At 41.8% G+C, this 12,359-nt stretch overlaps 1 protein-coding gene across 1 annotated transcript in view; it reads right to left on the bottom strand.

The window, feature by feature from the left end:
- ANKS1A (ankyrin repeat and sterile alpha motif domain containing 1A) overlaps positions 1 to 12,359 on the bottom strand; it is a 157,103-nt gene that overhangs the window by 97,847 nt on the left and 46,897 nt on the right. The window contains 4 exon segments of the mRNA XM_039534856.1: positions 3,547 to 3,648; positions 3,961 to 4,036; positions 4,657 to 4,953; positions 10,987 to 11,049. Coding sequence (XP_039390790.1) covers positions 3,547 to 3,648; positions 3,961 to 4,036; positions 4,657 to 4,953; positions 10,987 to 11,049 — 538 coding nt within the window.

The following is a 12,359-nucleotide window of genomic DNA, read 5'->3' as shown; positions in this document are numbered from 1 at the left end:
TTAAGATGCACACCCAACCTTATCAAGCAGATTACTATGTAGCTGTTTAGCGAGATACAACACTTGATCTGAGCTCCAAGGAGCCGAGAATACTACATTGAGAAGAGGCGGTGTAGTTGTGTGGACCAACACAGGACAGTCAAGAGACAGTTTCTAGTCAGGGACCTATGATCATAAGCAAGACAGCTAGGGTAGAAATACCAAATTTAAACGCCTGAAATTAGACACCTGAGTTTAAGTGTCTCACTCATGCCACTTAAGGCTTGAAAACTTTCAGCCTTCAAGCAGCCTTCGTTTCCCCATTTGTAAAAATGAGGACAGTATCTGGCAACTTCACAGGAGTAGCATGAAGTTTAATTAGTTGATGTTTGCAGAATGCTTTGAATCTATAAGACTCTACACAAATGCTTAGTATTACTAACAGTTACATGCAAGGTGTGACAAACACCATATCCAACTGAAAGGAAATTTAAAGGAGAAAATATTACTCTAGTAAAAATATAACAGTAGGGATCTATTATCGACCACCTGACCAGGACAGTAATAGTGATGATGAAATGCTAAGGGAAATTAGAGAGGCTATCAAAATTAAGAACCCAATAATAGTGGGGGATTTCAATTATCCCCATATTGACTGGGAACATTTCACTTCAGGACGAAATGCAGAGATAAAATTTCTCGATACTTTAAATGACTGCTTCATGGAGCAGCTGGTACGGGAACCCACAAGGGGAGAGGCGACTCTAGATTTAATCCTGAGTGGAGCGCAGGAGCTGGTCCAAGAGGTAACTATAGCAGGACCGCTTGGAAATAGTGACCATAATACAATAGCATTCAACATCCCTGTGGTGGGAAGAACATCTCAACTGCCCAACACTGTGGCCTTTAATTTCAAAAGGGGGAACTATACAAAAATGAGGGGGTTAGTTAGACAAAAGTTACAAGGTACAGTGACTAAAGTGAAATCCCTGCAAGTTGCGTGGGCCCTTTTTAAAGGCACCATAATAGAGGCCCAACTTCAATGTATACCCCAAATTAAGAAAAACAGTAAAAGAACTAAAAAAGAGCCACCGTGGCTTAACAACCATGTAAAAGAAGCAGTGAGAGATAAAAAGACTTCCTTTAAAAAGTGGAAGTCAAATCCTAGTGAGGCAAATAGAAAAGAGCACAAACACTGCCAACTTAAGTGCAAGAGTGTAATAAGAAAAGCCAAAGAGGAGTTTGAAGAACGGCTAGCCAAAAACTCCAAAGGTAATAACAAAATGTTTTTTAAGTACATCAGAAGCAGGAAGCCTGCTAAACAACCAGTGGGGCCCCTTGACGATGAAAATACAAAAGGAGCACTTAAAGACGATAAAGTCATTGCAGAGAAACTAAATGGATTCTTTGCTTCAGTCTTCACAGCTGAGGATGTTAGGGAGATTCCCAAACCTGAGCTGGCTTTTGTAGGTGACAAATCTGAGGAACTGTCACAGATTGAAGTATCACTAGAGGAGGTTTTGGAATTAATTGATAAACTCAACATTAACAAGTCACCGGGACCAGATGGCATTCACCCAAGAGTTCTGAAAGAACTCAAATGTGAAGTTGCGGAACTATTAACCAAGGTTTGTAACCTGTCCTTTAAATCGGCTTCGTACCCAATGACTGGAAGTTAGCTAATGTAACGCCAATATTTAAAAAGGGCTCTAGGGGTGATCCGGCATTACAGACCGGTAAGTCTAACGACAGTACCGTGCAAATTAGTTGAAACAATAGTTAAGAATAAAATTGTCAGACACATAGAAAAACAAACTCTTGAGCAATAGTCAACATGGTTTCTGTAAAGGGAAATCGTGTCTTACTAATCTATTAGAGTTCTTTGAAGGGGTCAACAAACATGTGGACAAGGGGGATCCGGTGTACATAGTGTACTTAGATTTCCAGAAAGCCTTTGACAAGGTCCTCACCAAAGGCTCTTACGTAAATTAAGCTGTCAGGGGATAAAAGTAAATGTCCTTTCATGGATTGAGAACTGGTTAAAGGACAGTGAACAAAGGGTAGGAATTAATGCTACATTCTCAGAATGGAGAGGGGTAACTAGTGGTGTTCCCAAGGGTCAGTCCTGGGACCAATCCTATTCAATTTATTCATAAATGATCTGGAGAAAGGGGTAAACAGTGAGGTGGCAAAGTTTGCAGATGATACTAAACTACTCAAGATAGTTAAGACCAAAGCAGATTGTGAAGAACTTCAAAAAGATCTCACAAAACTAAGTGATTGGGCAACAAAATTGCAAATGAAATTTAATGTGGATAAATGTAAAGTAATGCACATTGGAAAAAATAACCCCAACTATACATACAACATGATGGGGGCAAATTTAGCTACAACGAGTCAGGAAAAAGATCTTGGAGTTATCGTGGATAGTTCTCTGAAGATGTCCACGCAGTGTGCAGAGGCGGTCAAAAAGCAATCTGGATGTTAGGAATCATTAAAAAGGGGATAGAGAAGAAGACTGAGAATATATTATTGCCCTTATATAAATCCATGGTACGCCCACATCTCGAATACTGTGTACAGATGTGGTCTCCTCACCTCAAAAAAGATATTCTAGCACTAGAAAAGGTTCAAAAAAGAGCAACTAAAATGATTAGGGGTTTAGAGAGGGTCCCATATGAGGAAAGACTAAAGAGGCTAGGACTCTTCAGTTTGGAAAAGAGAAGACTAAGGGGGGACATGATAGAGGTATATAAAATCATGAGTGATGTTGAGAAAGTGGATAAGGAAAAGTTATTTACTTATTCCCATAATACAAGAACTAGGGGTCACCAAATGAAATTAATAGGCAGCAGGTTTAAAACAAATAAAAGGAAGTTCTTCTTCACGCAGCGCACAGTCAACTTGTGGAACTCCTTACCTGAGGAGGTTGTGAAGGCTGGGACTATAACAATGTTTAAAAGGGGACTGGATAAATTCATGGTGGCTAAGTCCATAAATGGCTATTAGCCATGATGGGTAAGAATGGTGTCCCTAGCCTCTGTTCGTCAGAGGATGGAGATGGATGGCAGGAGAGAGATCACTTGATCATTGCCTGTTAGGTTCACTCCCTCAGGGGCACCTGGCATTGGCCACTGTTGGTAGACAGATACTGGGCTAGATGGACCTTTGGTCTGACCCGGTACGGCCTTTCTTATGTTCTTATGTTACTCAAGTGGGACTCTAGCTAAGATGCCCCACTCTTGTGCAAAGAGTCAGAGGTCCTTTTATTCCCACAAGTAATCAAGACTTCTGTTTTAAGGATCATCTGCAAGACAGCACCTCCTAAAGCATCATGAGGAAACACTGGTGGGGCACAGGGTCAATTACTCAGAAATAAGTACCACCAGTTGAGGTAAAGCACTACTTCTTGGAGCATTCCTAGATGCTTCCCTCCAAGGATTGGCCTGGCCTGAAGATGCTTAGCTTGTGACGTTTGCTGGGATTACAAAACAATCATATGGCTGCAGACCACATGTACATTTAGACAGAAAAATAAATATAAATAACTAGAAAACACTCATTTACCTTCAATGAGAGCTGCTATTTGTTGGCTTTTCTGAGAAGGAAGTTCCCTCACAATATCCAGAGCTGTCAGGCCTCGGTTATCTTTTATATTCACATCAATACCTAGAAGAGATAAAGGCAGGCAGGGTGAGACAGCATTTTCAGACTATCTTCAACAAAGCTAATTTCTTGTAACTGAGTCATGACTTAGATGCTCTTCTGGTCATTTCCTGGGCTGAGTTAAAGAAATTCTTCCTCCAAAGAGACCTAAGACCCAGCTACCCAGAGAATACCTCTTCCATGAGTCACTCAGAGCAACGATTCTTCCACCGCTGGCTGATTAGAGAAAAATGCTGCCACCATACACCATTCCCTTATCACATGCTCCCGGTAAAGCCATCTCCAGGCTATTGTGTCAAAATGTCGTTCTCTCACCTGCAGCCAGCAATATTTGTACCACGTCTGTCTTGCCAAACAAAGCAGCCTCGTGCAAAGCACTGCCCTTCTCAGTCTGTAAAAATTAAATAATATACCATGAGCCCAGATTATGAACCGTAATCCTAAAACATTTTAGGGGTTTATATAAACAGGAAAAAAAAGTAGTTGCATGCACAGTATGTGGACAAAAGCAACTCACTGCAACCAATACCCATTACTGGGGTCACACTGTGTGAGAAGCTATTCTGCGGCATTAAGAGTTTGGGGTGGGAGGAAGGGTTAGTTTAACATGGGAGGGCCTCAGAATTATAAACAAAGTAAAAACTCTCCAAAGTTTATTTAGAGTGGGTGTTCTCCCACAGAAGGAAAGACAGATAAGACATACAAGTTTATTGCTGTGTTAACAGTGAAGTCAGAAGTGGTTTGGTGGGAAGAGAACAAGTTCTCTCCACTCCTTTTGGGGACACATTTCACTGCTGTATATCTGCCCCAAGTCGGACCCCCCAACACAGCCAAGGACTGAATGGGAGACTGAGCTATTCTTATCCTTAAAGCAGAGTCCTCCAGGACAGAGGTCAAGAGACGCTTGGCCTACCACTACAGTGCCTTTTCTATGGGGACAACTCCAGCCTCCCCAGCTGCTATCTATCCCCTTTCACTTGCACTAGATTCACACATGGATTGGCAAGATACCTGGTAGTTGCTATCCATGCCAGCATCTAGGAGGACATGGACTACAGCTTTATGTCCGTTCCTAGCTGCCAGGTGCAGGGGGGTGTGTTTCTTAGTGTTGCAGCTTAAAAGATTGGGGTGAGCGTTCAGCAGCATCTTCACGACCTCCAGCCTTCCGTAGAGCGCAGCCAGATCCAGAGGCGTCTCAAACTTGTTATTGCGCATCGTGGGGTCCGTCAGCTCCTCCAGGAGAACCTTCACAACTTCCGTGTGGCCATATTGAGCAGCACAGTGCAGCGCGGTCTCATTGTCGTTATTCTGAAGGGTCATAAACACAGCGGCACTTCAGAAGATGGAAGAAATGAGCCCTTCTGTGACTCGCTCACAAAACCATTGAAGTTTAAATGTAAAAAAAAGACAAACAGCCAGTAGTGGGGATGCAATAAATCCTTTTTAACATAAAGAGCCCAGAGCAGTGTTTTGGTCGCGTTCCTGATTTATCAGGCACACGTAACCTTCATAAACTGACCAACCCGCCTAACAAAAGCCTGTAGAAAGCCTCAAAACACTCATCAACAGAGCTTTGTGTTCTGAGCTATGGGAAGCAGTTGCTGTACACAGATATACACTGCTTTCAAAGCACTGAACACAAAAGCAAGAGGCCAAATTAAAAATTAGAGGACTGCCAAGTTTCTGTGGGTTGTCATTTACTTTGCAAGCTCTTGCAGGCAAGGTCCTGTCTTATCTATGAAGCATACAACACTCTTGGGCACCATAACAATAAGTAAATGCAAAATGTAACAAGCAAACCACAGTATGGATTCCATCTACAGTAACTTAATTGCCATTGTTTAAAATTTAAACTTCAATTGTTTTTAGAATCCAGTCATTTCTCCTATGACTGAGGTTTTGATTCTTTATAGCAGCCATTCCACTTTTACAATTCTGAAACTTGTAAGCAGACTATTTTAGAAAGAGTGTGCAGTATGTTTAAATTATCGCATGCAAACATGTGAATTTAGTGAGCAGCACAGCTAGATCACGGTGCCAATCAGACCTTCCCAGGCAAGGCCCTCAATTCAGCAGTGGGGAAGTGTCTAAGCCACAAGTGAATGCCTCTACAGTGAAAGCCTGATCCAATTAATACATGCAGCATCTGTCAAATTAAAAAAAAAAAAAGTCAGCAGTGCAGAGTAACTATAGGCAAGCAATCCAAAAGATTTTTCATTTTCAGGTGCAAAATATGTGTGAACACCTTCACTGGATTTAAGCCAGTCTGCTTCCAGCTCATAAGCTCCATTTAAAATTTCTAATTTTACTACTGTGTATAATATACACAGAGGTATTTCTGTTTAAGAACATTCAAATACTTACTAGTGTCTGCTTTGAGGCAAAAACTTTTATTACCAACTTGTGCTTTCTCTGCTGCTTTCAGAGCAGTTCTAACTGTGGCACAAATTGTAATTTTAACTATACTTCCCTTTTTTAAAAAAGGATAGCTATCTGTCTAGCTAAATTTCATTGCATATGCATTTCATTACAAAATGTTTCCATTTTGCTTTTGTTGTGAATGGTGTTTTGCGGATTACGATTTGCAGAGGAATGTCTCAATATTTTGCACCATTTGCTATTGAAATAAGCTGTGAACTGGACAAGATCTACACGTGCTTTAATCCTACTAATGTGTTAAATCACAATCTAGAGATTACAAAACTCATGCATGCAAACTCCCACTGGTTTTTATCTGGTATTTGACTGCATCATTTTTCAGCCACATGAAATGCATAAGGAAAGTAGGGAGCTGTGGAGACAGCCTCTACAGTCATGACTCACTTATAAAAACAAACAGAACAAGGAAGTGAGAAGCCTCAACAGCCACATGCAGAAATAAGCAACATTTAGAAGAGAAATGTGTGGGAGATGCAGGGTCTCACTAGTAGAGTACAAGTTTAACAGAGTCTAACAGCACAGGCTAAGCAGCCATAAAGAAAAAAATGAGCACAGGGGAGACAGATCAGTGAATGCAAAGTGAAGAGGACATAAGATACACGTAAGGAAGAGGAGAGACTGAATTGCTAACAGTGAACACCTAGCACCCCTTATCTGTACATCTCAAAGCATTTACCATGGTTGGTAAGTAGCATTAGCCTCATTTTACAGATGGTGAAAACAGCAGTGCATAGGTGACATGCTCCAGGTCACACAGCAATTCCATGTTGGAGCCAGGACTCGAACCCAGAAGTCCTGGGGGCAAGTTACATGTTCTATCCACTGGACCATATAAAAGGGCCTGTCACTTCTAGTTTACTATTTGGAATCCAACCCATCTCAGTAATAACTGAACAACTTCTTCATGACAGTGAAATGAGTTTAGTGGGTCTCAGAAGGCAAGTGCCCACATCACACAAACATTAAGTAATCTTCCCCATCTCTGCAGAATGGTGCGGAGACTATTATGCTCACGCCTAGAGCGGATTTCTCCCAGCAGGCACAATGGTGGGACAGTATGTGCGGAAAACTCTCATTGCCAGAGCACAGAAAATTTCCACCATTAGGCCTGCCAGCCTAGAACCTGTCACCAGCACAAAACTCACACCCCTCAAATAGATCCACACAGCACAGCATGCATACAGAAGTGCATGCCTGTTGAAGGAGTGTTTCAGAGATAGCTTTAAATAATTTTCTCATAAGTATTCCATAGTTTCTCTACCTTCAGACAGCAATCAGGTCCAAAGAGGCAGGGGTCACAACTCTCTTTCCTTATGGAGAGATGGGAGGAGGCTCTGAAACTATGGATGGGACCCCAAAGCTTTTTCCTTTTCTAACATGGGCTCACAGGATGAAACAGACTGTACTAACAGTATCTAAACCAAGTCTTTCTCCACCATTGAATGAGAGCCAGAAGCTCCTATGAACTCAGTTGGATAGATGCTCGTCTCAGCAGCAGACAGTAAGAGCTGGTATCTTCATGGGTCTCCACTCCTACTAGTAGAAATGGGGGGGGTCACTATCCAGGTTTTCCATTGTACATGCACTCACTTGGAATTTTGAGCCTAGATTGTAGAGCACATATTATCTAACATTGCATTTACCCTGAAATCACTTCCCTTATGTTAATAACAGAAGGTTATCTAGGGTAAACACACACACAGCAACCAACACCAAACATACAAATCAGAAACCCACAAATGCACTGTGAGCAGCAGAGAAATGGACAAGAACTGGGAAAGCTATGAACACCCAACAGCCAAGGCAAGCACTGGAGCTATTCCGGGCAAAGGAGACTCACCTCCATCCCCCAAATCACCACCCCAAACGAGGCTGGGGAATGACAGAAGGGAGGACCCCCAGGTTACTCTGTGGTGGGAGAGAAAACTCCTTCCCAGGAGCCAGAGACAGTGAGACTTCATGTTTCAGACTTACTAATCAAAGACAGATAAGAACAATGGAGTCCTTAAGTAGGATCTGGGACAGCACTCCTGTAGCAATCCCACCACCGCCCCTCTTCACAGCAGTTGGGAATGGGGAGCTGGGAGGCAGAACAGGGGAAAAGACTCAGCTTACGCATCAGCCTCTGGAGCTAGTAGGTGTCTGGTAAATTTTTTCAACACTGGTAACTACGCACCTACTTACCAGACCTGAATCCTATGCCTTCCACATACACACCACTTTGCACTGGAGCATTCAATGCTAGCATTTCAACACACCTTCCAATGATTTTCCGAGTTCCCTCTCCTAACACATTATGTTGGGCTATGTGCATTTCTAAGAAAAGAGCTCTCCGCCTACAAAACCCTGTGAAAACCCTCCATGAAGGGCCCAGCTATGCTCCTACTACTTCGCACACTCACTATAATAAATAAAATCTGAAACACACAGCTGTCCCTCTAGCTGTGATTGCAGTCCATGGCATCCCAAGATGAAAGAAGAAACACTTGCTACGCAAAACCCAGGCTACTTCTCCACTAAGCAGTGTGCCATAACATTCCGACATAACAGGGTAGGGAAGTAGCCAGAAGCTGCAGTATCAGTTACAGATTCACCATTCCACATAAGAGTCCATACTCCCCTGGCACTCCCACATAGGACTCCCATTAGTGCTAATAGGAACTCCATGCAGGGAACAGGACTGAACGGATTCTCCCATTTCTGTAGGTGCCCAACACTGCCAAACACAAACATTTCAGAAAAATGATCTCCAGTTGTCTGACCATCTATCGGGTGGGTTCACTGTCCAGTTTTATTTTCAGACTCCAGGTGGCATGCTTCCACTTTTATCAGCGGCCCATGAAGATTTTATAGCACACAATAAATCCAATCTCCATTATTTGTTTCCAGAGACCAATTAAAAAAAGAGACAAAGATATCCTGTGTGGCATAGCTTATTTTTCCTTTAACTGCAGGACTGCAAGCTTTTTCACTCTGGTTTTGGTTAACTGGTCAGTTTCTCCACAGGAATTAGCCAAATTAAAGGAAGCAACACATTACAAAAAGATAGCACTCCCTCATCATCTCCCTAACTTAATTATGCCACTTGTTATACACAGCTTCCTCAGGTCTGGAATAGCTTATAATCAGGTCACCTACAGCACATGTTGCAGGGACCATCTGCTCACCAAGGCTTCTGGGAAGGAAGAGGCATGGTAAGGGCTGATATGAGTTGGTTTGGATTTAGTCTTTGGTTGGTTATTTCTGGCTTTGGCATGGGGGAAAAGCAGCTGGCATTTGTAGTTATTCCTATACAGATGATGAGTTTGCTAATTGTCGGGTTGCCTAGATCTTGAGCATAGGCATCCTTTTTTAAACATGTCAGAAGCACCCAAGTCTTATTTTTGAAAGGGACAGAGGCTCCTAAGTCACAATGACTTCCAATGACACTTAGGCCCCTAGGTCCTTTAGTCACTTCTGAAAGTGAGCTTAGGTGCTTTTGAAAATGTTATCCTAAATAAAATGCAGTTCTCTTTTTGACTTATGGTCAATGCACCAGGAGCCCAAGGAAAGTCTTAAAAATACCCTTTATAAAAACAAACAAGTCCACAAGATATGACTAACTTAACATCTCTAGAGATAGTTTAGCTCAGTAGACTGTATTGCAGTACTTCATTCACAAGAAACACTGACAAACTCCCATATTATTTTACAAAGCTCCTTTTAACATATTAAATTCCCCTATTCTTAGTATGTGTTTCCACAGAAGAGACTTGTTGCTGTAAAATTCCACCTTTAAAAAAAAAATGGAGAAAAATGTGATCTTCAATTAAACATTTTTATTCAAAAAGAGGTATGCACTGGAGTTTATTTCCTGTAACAGATATGTGTTAATACAATCACCCTACTTCCCATCAGCTGGCAAGCCCAAGAACTCTGCCTGTGTAGGGTACTGCAGATCAAGCACAGCTAAACTTTTAAGTAAACTTTGAAGAGCTCAACTCTGCCATGGTTGGCTTGCTCCAGAACAGTAGTCCGGAAGCCATCCCGGTGTGATAGCTGGAAACAGAAGCATCTCATGATAAATCAGTGGGCTATTATATCATCACTTGCCTGAAGCCTGGCTATAAATAAAACTCAATTAAACACGGCAGGTGTCTGAGCAAAACACTACTGTCTATCCACTGGCAGACAGAACAAATGACCTTAGAAACTTTTTCATCTGCTTCAGTGCATGATAAGTTCTTATTTTTGTGTCCTTTTTTGGATCAAGAATTGCTGAAAGCGGAGAGAAAAACCAACAGGCAAAAACACAGGGACAGAAGACTAGGGATAAAGAGCCAGACACAAAACACAAGGACTCAACATCAAAACAAGAAACTGATGCAACAAGCAAAACGGGAAGTCTTAGGCAGTACAGACATTACTGCCCCCCTGCCACCAAAAGCATTAGCTATCCATTTAGAAAACGAGTATAATGTCACTACAAAGATTTGTCATTCACTCTAAGAACCCCATGAAGAAAATGCAGCCATCTTTAAGCAGGAAAAAAAACAAACCATTCTTTCAATTTCTGCTCGGTAACAATAATTTGAGCATGGGAAACAAAATCTGAAGCATTTTAATTAAACTGTTAGCTTTTGAAAGTCATCCAACCAATTTAAGCAAATTGACCATCACCATGAATCTTATACGTTTAAGTATTGAAGGAGCCCCAAGAAAGTAGGGAAGAGATTTCCCTAGATAATCTCTCTAGAACTGGATTAAAAAGAAACCCACAAATAAATGGTTGCATTTTACTGTTCCTCAAGTGGCTGGAAACCGAGCAGGCATCATCAGCCAACTGGATGACAATGCACCTGGATGCATGAGAGTGCAGCTTGGAGTAATGATGCAGTGAAATCCTGACAGCGAAGTACACACCTTGGCATTGATATAGGGGTCAAAAGGGCCGTACTTTTTGAGTTCTTTGATCTCAAGAGTATTCTACAAAAAGGAGAGGAAAAAAGAAAAATGTGACAATGAAATGGGTGAGATACAGCAACAAAACAATGGGTGACTCTGAAAGGGTGGGGATGACACAACGTAGCATCTCATTCCAGTCGTAAACCGTTAACCACACCAGTCATTCCAGCCGGTAGACTGCATAATTTGAACCACTGTGCACATCATTTACAAATCTTTAAAACATAAAATGTGCAGGCTACTTAATGGACTTCATTTATAAAGGTTCCCACTCAAGACCAAACATTAATGAAACATTACCTTGAAGAATTACACTCAACTCCATCTTCTGCATAGGTTTCTTCCATACCTGTCCTCCTCTAACCTCAGACAACAGTCCCACTAAGACTTACATGATCACCTGGTTGACTCCATCACAGATTGATTGTAAACAGATTTAAGAAGCATACTAATTTATTTAAACAGACCAGATTGGCTGCCTGCAGCTGTGCTGCAGGTCACTACTAGGCCTGGAGCTGAAACATGATTGACAAACATAATCAAAGACATTTTAAATGTGCACACTTAACTATTCTTACTTAACTGAGGAGTGGTAATAATTAGCACTGACAGCACTTTTCATCTTCATGGTGCTTTACAAACTACTAATTCAGCCTTAGAATGGCCTTGTGAGGCAATAAACTCCATTTTACATACAAGGAACAGAGAATTTAAGCATCTTGTGCAAAGTGTCACAGGGAGTATGTGTCAGAGCCAAGTTTAGAACTCCAGAATTCCTGAGTTCCAGTCCTTTCCCCAACCACTAGGGAACACCCTATAACAGGGGAGGTTTATTGATAGTCTGACTGGTACTAAAGAACACATTTGCCTCCCAGTCTGCAAATAGGAAGACATTATTTAATACCAGGCTGCTTCCTTATCCAAATGCTTAGATACAGGGCAAAATCATAGGACTGGAAGGGACCTCGTGAGGTCTTCTAGTCCAGTCCCCTGCACTCAAAGCAGGACTAAGTATTATGTGTTTTTATCCAGCAGCCACGTGTCTGAATGAGTGGACATGCATTTCACACGTGCTCTTATTTGTGTCGGAGATGCATGGAGAAGACACTGACAGGCTTTCATGGGAAAGCTACACAGGGAAGTTAGCACTCCAAGATGAGAAGACAGCACAGAACAACAGATTGATACAAGCTCAGCCAACCTGCATCCCACTCAAAGACCAGGGTGCAGAAAGAAAGGAGGCTGTATTACTTGATCTTCTTATCCAACTGAGAGGATTGCTCTTTAGGATCAAGTTATAGTTCTCTATTTGGGGTAGAGGCAGGCCATAT

This window comes from Mauremys reevesii, linkage group 4 (assembly GCF_016161935.1).
Source record: "Mauremys reevesii isolate NIE-2019 linkage group 4, ASM1616193v1, whole genome shotgun sequence".
Classification (NCBI taxonomy): domain Eukaryota; kingdom Metazoa; phylum Chordata; order Testudines; family Geoemydidae; genus Mauremys; species Mauremys reevesii.
The sequence above is the reverse complement of the archived record's forward strand: the minus strand, read 5'-3'. Positions and strand labels throughout refer to the sequence as shown.